We start from the raw sequence: 16,101 nt of genomic DNA on the forward strand, positions 1-16,101 counted from the left end.
GCCAAGACGGTATCACCTCCACATCAGGGCTCCCTTGCTCTTATCAACACTAATTCCTACCCTCTTATTCTCTCCTCCCCAGAAAAATAGGATTGGATATCTTCTGAGGAAAGGGGAAGACAGAAGAATTGCCAGTAGTCCTCCAAAGACAGAGACTCTGCATCCAGTTCTCAAGACTTTTGGGTATATGGCTCTGTTTCATACTGCACCTTTCCTTGCAAAGTACAGCAAACTAATACTTAGCAGTTTCTTTACAAGGTGGCATTATTTTTTCTGATTTTTTTTCTATTTTTTTCTGATTGTGGACTCAGTCAAAGATTATCAAGCCATTATTCCTCTCTATGATCTAAATTAAGCAACAGAAAATGGCTCTAAATATACCAGGCTTGGTATCTTTGAGTGTGTTTTTTACATTAACTTTAGCTACTGGAATTTGGGCTTCTTGGAAAAGCAAAAAGGACCAGCAGAACAGAAACCCAACTGAAATGGCCCTAGTTGGAGGCAGGAATATAAATGTTTTCATTGGATTGTTTACTGCAACAGGTAAGTTTTCTTAAAGGACTTCAAAACTTCTTCTTAAAACGCATGCATTACATAGATCTGGGGGACTTTTCTTTCAAAGCGAGTGAACTCCTTTAATGTCAGGGCAGATTTTACCTAAGTGTGGCTTTAAAGGAGTATGGTTTCATGAATCATTTTGGGATGGATTCTTCCAAACCTCTTCACACTGAGCAAAACCTAATGTTTATGTAGATTCTTTTAAATTAAAGAGATTAATTTAAGAGTTTAGTTAAGAGTTAAAGAGTTTAATTTAAGAGTGACTGAAGAATACGACACTTTTCATTAAGGAGGACTGTGGTCTTAATCTTGAACCAGTTTCTGTTATCCAGCATAACAGAAGAATTTTACTCCTGGAACAATCCAGTTCTGCGTGGAATAAATTGCTGCTCATGGTGAACATTGATCTCTCTCCTAAAGAGAAAATGTTTCCCCACTGACTGCTGCCCTCCACTTCCCTTTTCTCTCCTTGCTGCCTGGCATCATCTGAAATTTGCTTCCCTGACCCGTTCTTTGCAAAGACTTCCCCAAGTGGTACTTACCTGGCTAAGACACTTAAGCCTGTGTTGTAGGTTTGTATTCTGACTGCAATGCCTGCTTGCATTTTTTTTTCCTAATGTCTGTTTTCTTAGAATGTGTAAGTGATGCTCATGAAGGATGGTCTATCAGTCACAGGAGGATAACAAAGGCAATTCTGTTTGCTCTAGCAAAAGTCTTCCACTGAGAAAAATGAAATTAAAAATTAGAATATTAAAATTGCCTCTAAATGGTTAAACATCGAGCTTTTCCATGCACGCATAGGTATTCATTCTTGAATTATTTAGGAGGTTACTTAGGGTGAGATTCTAATACAGTTAGCTGTACTTAGCAGCACATCTCACTACAGGAGAAAACTTCATGAAGAAAATAGAAGTGTGATTAAATATTCGTATGAGAAAAAGGTTTCCAAGCTCTCAGCGTGTTCTACAAGACTAGTTGAGAATACGTATCACAATTCCTACCTTTTTCCATTTTCCATGTTTACAGCCACCTGGGTTGGAGGAGCATATATCAACGGCACAGCTGAAATTGTCTACCTGCCTTCCAAAGGACTATTGTGGGTCCAAGCACCTGTGGGGTTTGCCTTGTCCCTTGTTATTGGTAAATAATTCATTCAATCAGAACACATAAGCTTTAAAAAAAAATCATATGAGTATATTAAGATGCATAACAGAGTATGGAGTACATTTTAAAGGTGATTTTACTTCTTCAGTCACCCACAGATCCAGAATAAGCATTTATAATGCTATTCTCTAAAGTGAAACATAAGAAATGGAGGTAGCTTTGAGCTAGTGTAGAGTTTTGCCTGTTTGGAGCAATTTATAGGACAAAAATCTTATCCGAGAATTTTAGAAGCATGTGGCTATGTGCACATTGCTTTTTTATCATGGTCTCTTATTCACTGACTATTGAGAGTATTGGTATCATTTTAATTTCTTCTTCAAAATTTCTGTGTGATGAAATAATACGGTCTTGATTTTTCCACTAAAACCATTCTTCTGAGTAGTGTCATCTCAGAATGAATATGTAGTGCATCCAGCTTATCGCAGTTTACAGCTAGTCACTATTTTGTTGAAAGTAAGCTGTTTGCAGTGTCCTATACCTAAGTTGCCATTTCTAACTCCAAGAATTATTGGACTTGGACTCACACTGAGGTTCAGCTGTATCGCCAAGACCAAAGTTTCTTCCAGTCCACACCGAGTTATAGCATAACTCTCTAGGGACACAGGATGATTAAAGCAAGGAGACCTGTGCAGACCTTGCACAGGAATTTCTAAAAGAACAATAACCCTTATTCTCAAGTCAGAGAAAAGAGTCCAACTGACGTGAATATGAATCAGGCTTGGAAATATACTGCCAGCATTTCTTACATGAGTAATTCTTACTAATGAAATTGAGGAGTGCAGGTCTGATCCTGCAATCTTTACTCAGGTCAGTAGTGCCCAGACAAGCAGTCCTGTTAGCTTCAGGGTTAGGCACAATACGTATTCTTTGCTTTTAATGAGATGGCTGTACGTCTGAAGTCTAATATTTAGATGAAGGTGGGTGGGACTCAGCTCGATGTGCAGATTAAAACAATATAGTTCTGGGAAGAGACAATGAAGCCATCAAAATGAAAATGTAACCAGAAAAGGAAGGAATATCAACATGTTGCATCACATGGTCAAGGACAAAAATTTGTGTCTTTTTTTAGCCAAATATGAGTCTTCAGTGGCTCACGCTGCCTAGTGACATTTTCCACAGGAAGCATTTCGGAAAACTTTGTGTCTCAGGTTGGTAGGTCATTGGAGATGGAGAGGCGACTGTATGTGGGTGTCCTCTGAGCCAAGGTCCTGTTACAGTCACACAGGTATCTTGTGCCATTTGGGGTGCCCTAAGGGGTCCCACCCCGCCTCCAGTAGCCACTCTGGAAAGATGTAGGTCTACCAAAAGTAGAGGGTCCTATCTGTTACCTGTAAGCAGATGTCCTTTATAATCTGGGACCTCTCAGAGGGACAAACCCCCACATACAGGCAAGAGAAGTGAGGCCTTGGTGTCTGGCTGGCTTCATTGTTCTCTGCATTGTGTACGAATTCCACACTCACTATACACGTCTGATACCCAGACACCATAGTATTCTTACTTTTTTTTGCCTGGAATATAAGCCATGCAAAATTCTACCAAAATGTCGTCACTTCTGATAGGTGGTTTCTTCTTTGTAAATCCAATGAGATCCAAGAATTATGTGACAGTGATGGATCCCCTTCAAGAAACTTATGGAAACGTGATGGGAAGCTTACTCTTCATTCCACCACTCCTAGGAGAGGTGTTCTGGTTTGCAGCTATCCTGGCATCCCTAGGTAAATACTTACTTTGCTGTTGTATTTGTTAAAGGTCATGTGGCACAGCTATAAGAGTACAATACATATTTGGGAATTATGTTGGAGTAAGCTGTGGAAAGTTGTGCTTTGTGTCTCCTTTTGTGAGAGGAACACAAGCATTTCTCATTTGTGGAAAATATGTTTTTAGGTATGAAACAAATGACAGTAGTATATATTCATGATATTATAATAGGGAGGTCTGGTAATAGGAGTTAGTACCTTCCTCTTGCCTGTGGGAGAGCAGATGCAAGAAGGCAAGGTGCCTTGGCAAAGGCCATGCAGCAAGGTAGCAGCAAGAGCAGAAAGGGCACATGGGCTCTCTGAGTCCTCACTCTGCCCACTCTCTGCGGACCGTGCGCTTCTCATACAGTGTGGTATGCCGGCATCAAGGGAATAACATATCCTTATTTATTCTGTATTCTGCACACATGAATCTGTCTTACAATACTTGACTGCTGCCCTTGTCTGCAGGAGCAACAATGAGGGTCATCTTGGACATTGGAGGCTCTCTGGCTATCCTTGTCTCGGCATGCACTGTCATACTCTACACTCTACTGGGAGGCCTCTACTCTGTTGCATACACAGATGTCATCCAGCTGGTTTTCATTACCCTCAGCCTGGCAAGTCCTGTGCATTTCTTTGTTACCGGTTTCCTAACTAAGGGAAAAAATCCTGTTCTGCTTTTCGGCATGTCTCGGACCAAAAATAACTCTACCAATACCAGCCCTTGCCCTACAGCTCCTCTTCAGGAGAACAGGTCTCCTGAAACGTCTTACAGTCCTTATGCATTTCAGACAGTGCTCACAAGCTATTGGCCTTGCTGGGTGAATGCAGCTGCTCGCAAGTAAGGTCTGCAGAACCTGTCCAGAACAATCTTGGCTGGAAAGGAGAGAGATGTTTCTGCTGAAGGCACCAATTGACCTGAATTACAGACTCATGTTCTTGATGATGCCTTGAATCAGAAACATGTAGATCTAGAGTAAAGAAGGGGGAGAAAGGAAGACTTGGTCTTGGTTTAATCTTATGTTACTTAATGTTCTACATCTACCTTCATTATCTGAATAGATTCTCCAAGAACATGGACGCTGGGGAAATCATTAACTATTTCCGTTTCTATCCTAGTGGGTCTGTATCCCCTTTGCCCTGGTGAACTCTGCAACGGAAAGTATTTATTACACAGCAACTCATCAATCTTACCAGGACCCTTGGATTGGGAAGATAGAAAAACAGTATCTTGGAAGGTGGCTGGATGACTTCTTCTACCTGGTATGGAGTATTGCTTGGACAGGTGGCTGGGACAAGGGATTGTGTGGGGACTTTCTGCTGGAAAACTTGTGGGTTCTTCCAGCTAGAAGCCCTACATTGCACAGTTGGCAGGGGCAGGACAATGTGTAAAACCTTCTCTCAGCCACTCTGCAGCACGTTGAGTGGGCTGGGGAGATCCAGGGCTCAGCTGTGCGAAAGAAAGAAGCATCAGGAACACATCTTTTACCAACGTGAAGGAATGTACCTCTTGATTAAGGCCATGCAGGCAACTAGTTCCACTCCTGGCACCTAAATGAGGCATTTCCTACCTTTTGAGAGGTTGGTCTTGCAGCCTCAATCGTGTGCTTTTAACACAATTATGTAAAATTCCCTCTACTTGAAAAAAATATATTAAAATGACACGAGTGCAGGTCATCAGCAAGCATGGTGCCATTGGCTCCGCTGCACAACTCAGCTTTTGAGCTACCAATATAGCCAAGACTGCAGAAGGTTGTTTGCTTGATCGGCAACAGGGACACACAGAAGCTTGAGCTTGTTTGGTGAGGACAGAATCTTCAGATTTTATCTGATGAAATTTGTCTGCTAAGAAAGCGAGAACGGTGATTTTATTTTTAATTTTAGATTATACTCTAGGTAAGTTTGGATAGATGTTTTACAAAAGTTGCATTCCTGAAAAACTTTTCTTCTCTTTTCCTTCCTCTGTGCCTGTTTCACTATGTCAAGCAATCTATTTTTCAGCTTTCTCAGTCTGCCAAACTATTAACCTGTTTTGATCAAAATTTCACATCCATCACAATGAAAACAAAGGAAAAGGACACCCTCAAACATCAGAAATATCACCCTCGATAGTTAAAGCTGGGCAATGTTTCTGCATTTTAAATGAGAGTTTTATAACGGTAAAGATTATCATCTACCTGAATGGATGGATGATGCCCTACAGCAGCCTGGTGGGTACCACTGGTAACATCTGAACATTTCAGGTGCTTGGGAGCATCCCATGGCAAACTTACTTCCAAAGAGTGCTCTCCGCTGCCTCGCCAGGACAGGCAAGGCTCATCTCCTACCTCTCTGGACTTGGGTGCTTCTCAATGGCCATCCCTTCTGTGCTTATTGGTGCAGTTGCAGCATCAACAGGTAAAACTAATTCTTTATGAATGTGATTTTGAATAATGAATGTGGTTTTGTCAAATGTGATTAAAACAAGGTCCAAAGAAGTCCTGATTTAGACTTCAAATTACCTAGTCCTGTGTACCTAAAAGCATAGCCCTGGCCACCAAGCTAGGTGGTCTGTACCCTCCGAGGTTCTGTGCACAACTACCTAGAGACATTTAAAAGGCCCCAAGACCTGTTTAAAGCTATTTCATGACGATGGAATGGTTTTTCATGGACCTTGTGTTGAGGAAAGATGAAGGCAGAGCCTGAAAACCCCTGTATAATCCTATTTTCCAAGAAATCTTATGCTTGCTTCTGTTAGTGCCTTCCACCTGTAAGACCCAGCAATATTACTACAGATTGTTAATAAGGTTCTGAAGAAAACGTGCTCGAAGGAATCGGGAAGTTCAGTTCTGTAAACTCACAGCCCCCGTGCAGGGGGATCAGTCCTGTGCTGGCTGTGAGGAAGGGTTAAAGAGCAGCCAGATCACTGAACATTTAAAGAAATCAGTTGAACTCATTAATTCATCTGTCACTAGGGGCATCAGAGCAAAACTCCCTTCTCCTCACCAGCAGGGTCTAGAAGGTTGACCTTTAACTGTGCCAGTTCTGGAAACACACAAAGCACAGCTATTTCTATAGATGCTACTGGGGAAAAGGAAAATCTTTGATCTAGCGAGAGCTGCAGCATGCTAAGGGGAATCACAGGAGATCATAAGAGAATCCAAAAAAATTAATCCAAGTCCTAAAATATCGAGTGGGTCTCAGTCCTTAGCCCTGCTGTGAGTGGTCCCTGTGGAAAGGCAACTTCAAGGACAGCAGAAATGTCAGTGAAGGATTTGTGACTTTTCCTTGTTCTGTTTTAAAGACTGGAACCAGACAAGCTATGGTCTTCCGAGTCCACTCGAGAGAGGGGAATCAGCAATGATACTGCCACTTGTTTTACACTATCTCTGCCCAGCATACATCTCCATTGCTGGTTTGGGAGCCATCGCTGCTGCTGCAATGTCTTCTGCAGATTCAGCTCTTCTCTCCGCCGGCTCCATGTTCGCTCACAACATCTACAGGAAAATCCTGAGGAAAAAGGTACTTGGTTACAGCATTCAGTAGTTTTGGTGTCAGACAAGACGCTTTTGTTTCAAGATGGTTTCTAATCCAGTCTGTGTGGTCTGCGATTAGAGGTGCCTGTCCTTCAGCTGCTGAACTGAGTTCTGGAGCCAGAGCTTCAAACACAGGTCAGGGGTGTTCATATCCTTAGTAGGGATACAAATACCCACAAGCCAATTTACTTTTTATAAAGAGTTGCTCTTTATAAAATGCTTTTTATAAAGATTTGCTCTTTAAAAAATGACTGGTATAAAATTTGGACAAGGATATTAATGGAAACAGCATAAACCCATGACCTTTAAAAATACAGTGTGCAACTCCATCTCCAGAGGGTGTCTGCCGTGGGCGGCTGCTGGTGGCAAGCAGGGCCTGCAAGCAGCGAGGGCTTGGTGGAAACCAACCCGGGGCAGTGCTGGTCACCCCGCCAGTTAACGCCGTGTCTGTAATGTCACGATCTCTGTTTTACAGGCTACAGAGACGGAGGTCTTATGGGCCATGAGGACCTCCATGCTGGTGTTTGGGGCTGGGGCTGCCGGTCTGGCTTTTTACTCCAGCTCGGTCTATGACCTCTGGTTCCTCAGCGGGGAGCTGGTGTATGCCCTGCTCTTCCCCCAGCTCTGCTGCGCTCTCTTCGCTCCCAGCACCAACACCTACGGCTCGGCTGCCGGCTTCTTGGTTGCGCTCCTCCTGAGGGTGCTGGCGGGGGAGCCTGCCCTGAGCATCCCCCCCATCATCTGCTACCCAGGCTGCTCCCTGGTGAACGGGACCTACAGTCAGCTCTTCCCCTTTAAAACGTTCACCATGCTTCTCACCTTGGGGACCATCATTGCTGTTTCATACCTGGCTGTGGTTTTGTTTCAGAGAAACCTCCTTCCCCGCAGGTGGGATGTTTGCAATATCATGGGGGGAACCGGCACCCTTATCCCCCTGCGGCAGGTGGAGGAACAGAGGGGTTCACCAAATGTTGGGCTAGAAGAGAATCGTGATTAAATCTGGGGCCTCATTTGAAAGGTCAAGATGCATTCAGCAATTAGAGTACAGCACAAACAGCATCACTCTTCCCTTTGCTTTCTCTAGTAATGAATTATTTAAAGTCCTCACAGAATAATAAAGACACGCTCTGTTCATCCAAGGAGAATGTGTGAGCTCGAAGTCTGCAGTGATTAAAGGCGCGTGGTGATGGAGCACAATCTTTGCCCCAGTACCCCACCCAAAAGCAAGGCTACAAATCATGCTCCAACATTTACGGCATTTTCAAGCCACATACTTTTCTTACCACAAAGGAAACAAATTAATGTTTAATAGATTGAGTATTCTTGACTTTAAAAAAAAGGTGAGCAAACCTGTTCCCATTACAACAGCTAGAGTTTTAGCATAATCATCCCTGATGGCGATGCGCATCAAACCTATAAAAACACAGATTACTGAATGCAGTGCAACCACCGCAGCAGTCCAGCAGTAATATCAGTTCTGCACCATTCTTTGTATGCTTTACAAAGCTATCCTGGATACCACAAAAACTTTTGCATATGCCGCAGTCTCAGGCTACACAGCCAGTCTGCTGACATGTGGCTGAGGAGAGGACGTCCCCTCTCATATGACCTGGTAGGGCAGAAACACATGAGCAAGATGAAGCAACAGCCATTAATTACTGGATAAGAAAAATTCACATAGCCACTATTTACAAAAACTCAACCAGCTGGAAAAAATGGAGGTGCCAGAGAGACTCTTGAATGAGTCTTCTCTAAAACACCTGGTTAAATCACTCGTGCGAAGGTGTTACCCAACACAGCAGTGGGATGGTGTGGGGGACAAACACAAACTGGTGTGTGAGAACTCAGAGGACTGTGATGACAGAAAGGTGCTAGAAACTGATCCTGAACCTGCCTGCAGGGACATGAAATCCTGAGGGCAAGATCCCAAAAGATTCAAGCCACCAAGTCTGTCCAGAAAAGCCCCCGATACCTTGTTTGCATATATTCTCAATGTCTCAGAAGAAAAGCAACCCAGCCGTCTAGTGAGTCTGGCCTCTAGCCTGAAGTCTGATGGACCAAGGTCATCCCAGAGTGGGATGGGTCATTAAGATGGGAGCTGAAATAAAGATTCAGGAGGATCCTGCAGTGATGGCTCATGGATGGCTGTCACTTCACACTTCCCTCGGCAGCTGTGCAGTGGCTGACCCGGGGTCAGTCGCAAACCCCCCCCAACAGCCAGCAGGAACCGCGCTCTGGGCAGCCCCTCGCCACAAAACCTTTACAAAGTGGTTGTGGGAGCTGCTGCGCGTGGCAACACCTGGCATTCCTGAAGGGAAGATATTTAGCCACATATCCAAAATACCCCGCAGCAGAGCAACCCTGATGGCCAACTGAGCTGCCGAGAGTGAAACCGATGTGCTGCTCAGTGAATTGCTTCCAGCGCGGGCTGAACACCCCGTTGTGCATGCACAAGGTGAGAAACTCTGCCGGTGCCACCACGCACAGCCGCAGCAAGATCAGCGAGGAGCTACGTGTCGCTCCAAACTGTACCAAGGCAAGTGCAGTGGGTTGGGAGGAGGACAGGCAGCCCTAAGTTCTCAATATGGCTTTGATGACTCCGCTCCCCACGTGGAGCATCCGTCTCCCTTAGAATACCCATCCCCAGCAAAGCGGAGATTCTGCTCTCATCAGGAAAAATATCACACAACTTCATGCTTTGCCCTAGAGGTAGTAAACACCTGGGAACACTTAACTTCCCGTGCACAGCAGTCCTGTTGATATCCTTTGTTAAACCAAGACCAGAAATTCTTCCCCGTATCTCTAGAGACTGTCACAAAATATTAATTATAACGTGTCTAGAAGAGGGGAAAAAAGCTGTTTTGAAAATTAAGAGCTTTACCATTAACTATGGCTCTAGGCTGTCACCCACTGAAGTCTTTCACACCCCAGTGATTTGAGTGGGAGCATGTGAGGTCATGCTTAGCTAAGGGAGACACCAAAGCTATCATTATCGTAGCACCAGAAGAACTGGGCTCTTGTTGTCGAGTTGCAGCTGCTGTGTGCTGATTCAAGCATACTCCCCTGAAAGATTTAGGGGTGACCTAGTTTGGGGACCTGTACGGCCCTCTCTGTGGAGCAGACCAAAGCTGACATACTGCACTTGCAGAAGGGCACAGACCTGCTGCATGGCCCAGAGGAGAGTGAAACTCCAGTGTCCTCATGTCAAGGTCAGCGTCCCACTCACCAACCATCCCACCCAGAGGCTCTGAAAGGCAAATGACTACATCTAAGATATCTTTTCTCTACGCTACTGTGCCCAAATTCTGCTGTTCTCCTGCAGAGTCTCAAAGTTTGACATTAAAGCCTTTCTGTGTTCACACCCTTGGCCTGGCGGGCAATAGATCCACAGCTTCCTGAGACAGCATCGAAGGACAGCGCTCTGGGGTAGGACCTTGCTGAAGAGCATCACCACCACCATCATGTCACCGCTCAGCGTCACCACAGAAAAACTCCCAGCGACTTCAAATAGGAAAGTCTTAGCACTGTAAGTGGTATCTGGCATACTCAGCAGAGGCACTGCGCCCTTACAAAGCTTCTCTGAATTTCATACCACTAAAACACGGTCTGCTTCGCGTGGAGAGATGAAAATGGCAAAGACACAATTACTGTAACTCTCCTGAATGTTTTCCATTTTCCATCCTTATATGACTCCCTTCTCAGAACATCCCCCAGTAAGCTTAATGAGAAAACATTCATCAAGGTCAGACAAAGTTTTGAAAGCAATTAGCTGCAAGTAAAATAAATATAAAAGCCATTCTAGCCTATATTTAATGACAAAATGCCTAGTTGTTTCAGTCCAGCACACCCAAAGTCCTTGAGGTGTTGCCAGCACGGGGGATAATGACCCAGCTCCCATGAAATCATTCCTCTTACAGGTTACTGCCTCCAGTTCAGTATTCCTTTCTTTTCCTTACCCCCTCTTTATAAAAAATGTGCTGGGGTACTGGAGGGCCTCAGTTTACCTCTCCACTTGTGGATTTACCTCCTTTGTGTCTTAGATGTGTCCATGCCGGTGACTCTGTATAGTTCCAGTTTTCACTAACTTTTCTCACCTTAGACAGCTGCTACCTGTTTCTGGCATTTCTGAGGTTAATAATACTCTATCTGTTATGTCTAATTAAAAAAAAAAAAAAAAAAAAAAAAAAACCACAAAAAAAAAAAAACTGTAGTTTGGGAAGCATTTGGTTTGCAGTGAGTTCTCAGCATCTCATCAGATCCTCACCAGGCATCTTTGGATGTCTGGTTTACATAGATGAGAAAAATAGGAACATAACACGTCAGAAGGGAAATCTGCATCTCCTCCCCTTTTCACTTACGCTCATTTTTAGGATTTCCTAAATGTGTCCTCAATGGAATAACAGCTGGCATCCAGCAAGAAAGCAAAGAAACACCTGCAGGTTTGCCAGACATTTCTGGCCCTGTCAGGGAGCTATTTCCACATGAGCTATGAGCTGCGTGGGGCCAGGATGATCCTCTCATTGTTTCCATGCAAATGCCGTGCTCTCTGGCTTTACCCCACATACCACGCACCAATCTTCCCTTGCTGTTCTCAGACTTTTTACTGCAACCTCTGCCGGAGAATACATCAGCTCAGTTAGCAGAGCTTGTTGGTCTTCTAATAACTTTTCATGCTCTAGACCACTGCTGACTTCTGTGCTCCTATAACAAGGGAAGAATTGGAAGGCGTTAATCCCTCACAGTGGGACATTTGTAAATCCAGAAAAAAAGCCAGCTTGCTGGGCTGATCCTTAAAATTTCAAGGCAATCCATCATCCCCAAGGATGGGAATGTTGCTGCATGTCTTTATCTGCCCCCCAGGTGGGGCCCAGGATCATCTTTGTGACTGGAAATTGGGCTGTCTGGAATAATCAGAAGAAGGAGAATAATGTGAACTGAAGCAAGGTTTCCATTATCAGACACAAAAGCATGAACATCTCAAATGATGTATAGCTAAAGTTTTCCTTAATTCTGCTAGGAAATGTCTTTCTTGAACATTAAACAACCTCAAGAACAGACAGTATTTTGTTTCAGTTCTTTGGCCAAATTTTTTTTTTTAAATCTTTTGGCAGGTGTCTCGAAGTAATATAGGATCTGCCTTGGCAAAGGTGTCCATTTTCCTCCTCCGCTCCTCTGTTTCCCTCCACCAGCTATCTTATCTGGCCCTGGAGTTATTGATGCACAAGTTAGACTTTGCAAATCTACCTTAGGCAACTCACTTGACTCACTTGTGCTTCACTTTCCCAGTCCCTTGAAGAAAGACAGCATTTTAATTGACTCCAAAAAGGATTTTGAGATCTTTGGAAGAATGCTCTGTTATACATGGTGAACATTCATTTTGCATGAGTCGAGAACTTCTGTTCATAGCTGGAGGACAGTTTTCCTGGTCAGTTTAATTCACAACACCGGACTAGTGGAGGTTATTTATCTTTACTTCAGCAAGGCTTTTGACACGGCATCTAACAAAATCCTTACGGGCAAACTGATGAAGTACGGGTTAGTTAAGTGGACAATGAGGTGGACTGAAAAGCAGCTGAACTGCCGGGCTCAGAGGGCTCTGATCCACAGCACAAGGTCCAGTTGGATGCCAATCACTAGCGGTGTACCCCAGGGTTTGATGCTGGGGCCACTGCTGTTTAGCATCTTCATTAATGACCTCAGTGTTGGGGCACGGTGCGCACTCAGTGAGTTTGCAGATAATACAAAACAAGGAGGAGTGGCTGATAGAGTAGATGGGTGTGCTGCCGTCCACAGGAACCTGGACAGGCTGGAGCAATGGTCTGACAGGAACCTCACGAAGTTCAGCAAAGTGAAGTGCCAAGTCCTGCACCTGGGGAGGAACAACCCCAGGCACCAGGAGAGGCTGGGGGCTGAGCCAGCAACGTGTCCTTGAGAGAAAAACCACCACCAGCCTCCTGGGCTGCATCAGGCAGAGCATTGCCAGCAGGTCAGGGGAGGTGACCCTTCCCTTCTGCTTAGCCCTGGTGAGAGAGAGTCCAGTGAAGGACTACGAAGATGATTAAGGGTTTGGAGCATCTGTCATACAACGAGAGGCTGAGAGAGTTGAGACCGTTCGGTCTGAAGAAGAGAAGGGTCAGACGGATCTTATCAATGTACATAAATACCTGAAGGGTGGGGAAATAAATGACAGAGCCAGACTCTTCTCCGTGGTGCCTGGTGAGAGGACAAGAGGCAATGGCACAAACTGAAACGCAGCATAATCCATAAGAAAAGTCTTCTTCACTCTAAGTGTAGTCAGGCACTGGAACAGGTCACCCAGAGAGGTTGTGCAGTCTCCATCCCTGCTGTTATTCAAAGCCAACCAGACACAGGTCTGAGCAACCTACTTTCACTGACCTTGCTCTGAGCAGGAGCTTGGACTAAACAATTTCCAGAGGTGCCTTCCCACCTCAGCCGTTGTGTGAATTTAGTGACCCTGGAAGAATGCGACAACAGTCTTGTGGCATGATCTAGAGGCTAAACACGTTCAGCAGCAGCATCCCTTTGGTGGGCTGGACTGGGACTCCTTTCAGATATGTGCTCACCTTAGTCATGGAGAATAACAAGCAGTTGAATCCTAGAAAGTTTTCATTTTAAAGTTTTCATAAAACTTTGCCTTTTTTATTGCCATACAGTGGTCTGGACCCAAATTTGTCCACAAAAACAGAAGTCCAGCTTAGCTGGCTGCATGCAGTTATTTACGAAAACTAACAAAAGCTGGGCCAAAAAGGCCAGAAAGGTCTGGATCATTTATGTGAATACAGCTGTGATAAGAACTCTTCAAGGCTCCTAATGCCATTGTGGTTTATGCATGACAATGAGCAGAAAGATTCTAAAAAATGGGAAAAAGAGCTTTCAGATTAAGAGTGGCTGGACTGGATTTTGGTCAGCTACCTCAAAGGAGATGAAAAGCCTCATGGATGCTGCTTGTGCTGGGTGACTCCATGGGGCAGGGAGAGGACCCGGTGGACTCAAAGGTTATGTCTACATGACTAAATACTTCTGCAGGATGGAGCAGTCCTGGGCCCCTAGGCCAAGTTGTAGAGTCAATGAACCAGAGTGTGGGGGTGCAAAGCTTGCTGGAATAGAAGTGGAAGACTGTAGAAGCTGGAGAAGCCCAATCTAGTGCAATCTCAGTCCTCTGGAGTGAACTGTCTCCAGAATAGCACCTAAGTTTCGGTTTCGAAGAAACCAGATGGTTCACTCCAAAAAAAGACCCAGAGAACGCAGTAATGAACATTCATGCAAAGTGGACAGTCAGTTGTCCAGGACCTGGGACTGAAATGAGTGGTTAAAATATTTGTAGTACACAGACTTACAGCAGCAAACACCAGCATGTGGGCAGCACTCTACTGTCACCTGGGCTGGCAAGATCCACTGAGATACCCTGAGGCTTCCATTGTCTTGGTTTTCCTTGACATTTTTCGACTACTTCTCCTCTGGAGTGTCTGAGATGGTATCAGACAGAAATTTGATTAAGAAACAGGAAAAATACAAAATCAATGCCATGTACACTAAGTGGATTAACAACTGGCTAACTGACAGGTCTTGAAATGTAATTATGAGTAGAAATTATCATCTAGTGTCTGAATCTCTAGTGAGGTTTATTCTTGGCATTATGCTATTGAACTGCACTTATCAGTGACTGGGTAGGCAATGAGGAGCAGTCCACATCGTGTGCTCAGCTGGTCAAATGAGATGCGCTTTAGTATGGGCCAACAGACAATCTAATGCAGATGTCTGTAGACAGATCAGGTGAATCGCAGTCTAAAACCAACTGTTGGCTGTGTTGTCCTGAAAGGAAGCCCCAAATGATGCTACGCACTGTAATGTTGAAATTTAGGTGGGAAGAATCATACTCAGAGCATGTTCCTACAACTTTGATAATGTCTCTCTTCTCTCACAGGCAGGGCTTATGACAATATCCAGTGTCTAGAAGTTAAAACTAGACAACTTCAGACTACAAATGAGGCTCAGCTTTTTAAATGTAAGGTCCATTAAATGTTAGAATGATTTGCTAATGATTGAGGTGGATTCTTCATCACTGAAAATGCTACAGTGAATCTGGAAGCTTTTCTGAAAGTTATCCTCTGTTTTAAGGAGGAATTCATTCAGGGGAGCCCTAGGGTATGTGATGTCCAGCCCAGAGTTCAGATGGGAAAACCCCAGTGATGCCTTCAGTTCCATACTTCTCCCAACACTGCCAGAGATGGGCCATCAGATCCCATTCAGGTAACCAACCACTACCACTTTTAGCTTAATGCTGACAAATGCTCAGAGCCCTGCTTGTTACCATTAAGCTCCAACAATGGGGAAGAAGTCAAGACCATAGTGTGACTCGGATTTCTAAATCTAAACTGGGTCCTACATCAGCAGACTCTCTGTATACTGGACCTGAGGTTGTCTGTGCAAAGACAAGGAAAGAGAGTGTGATAATTAAAGAAGAAGAAAGCAAAATTAAAAAAATGAAGCATTTACAACTCTGGAATTCTTGGTATGCAACTGCCAGCTGTGACACTTGCATTGTATTGCAGCAAGGGCATGACAGGGTTTTCTTTAATAAAAACAAGGATTTATTTTTCTCACAGAGTTCAGCTATGCTTTTAATTCAGGAATAACAGACCTTGACATAATTACAGGATTGGAGAGAAATTTTACACTATAGGACTAAAGCAAACTGAAAAACTTCCAACTTTTTCCACAATTTTTACAATTTTGGTGAACTGTGCAATGTTGTGTTGCACATCACATAACACAGCTCTGGCCAGGGCTCAGATCACCGTGTGATGAGCACAGTCTAAGGACTGATATGCAACAGAACTGAGCAGGACATGTCGCTTGAAACAATGCCTAGCTGAGATTAATTCCCCTTGCACATCCCTTAATCATACCAAGTTTTCAAACCTAACTAGGATAATTACTTGCAAAGATTAATTATCTAATTGGTGATTATCATATTAGATGGAATTAGGAAGGAACAGGTAGGTAGCCCTGCCAGTTTGAAAATGTTTGTTGGTATGGGCAAGGAAACAAGAGGGAAGAGCTACAGGAAAGAAGAGAAACACACAGGGAACAGGATTGAGGAA

At 44.2% G+C, this 16,101-nt stretch overlaps 1 protein-coding gene across 1 annotated transcript; it reads left to right on the forward strand.

Moving 5' to 3' along the window:
• Positions 1-365: 365 nt before the first annotated feature.
• On the forward strand, positions 366-7,973 carry LOC126048140 (high affinity choline transporter 1-like). The gene is made up of 8 exons (XM_049822724.1): positions 366-543; positions 1,585-1,698; positions 3,282-3,437; positions 3,930-4,078; positions 4,581-4,724; positions 5,705-5,858; positions 6,745-6,962; positions 7,452-7,973. The coding sequence occupies exons 1-8, from the start codon at positions 366-368 to the stop codon at positions 7,971-7,973; spliced, it is 1,635 nt and encodes a 544-aa protein (XP_049678681.1).
• The last annotated feature ends 8,128 nt before the right edge of the window (positions 7,974-16,101 follow it).

Source organism: Accipiter gentilis, chromosome 19 (assembly GCF_929443795.1).
Source record: "Accipiter gentilis chromosome 19, bAccGen1.1, whole genome shotgun sequence".
In the NCBI taxonomy this organism is placed as follows: domain Eukaryota; kingdom Metazoa; phylum Chordata; class Aves; order Accipitriformes; family Accipitridae; genus Astur; species Astur gentilis.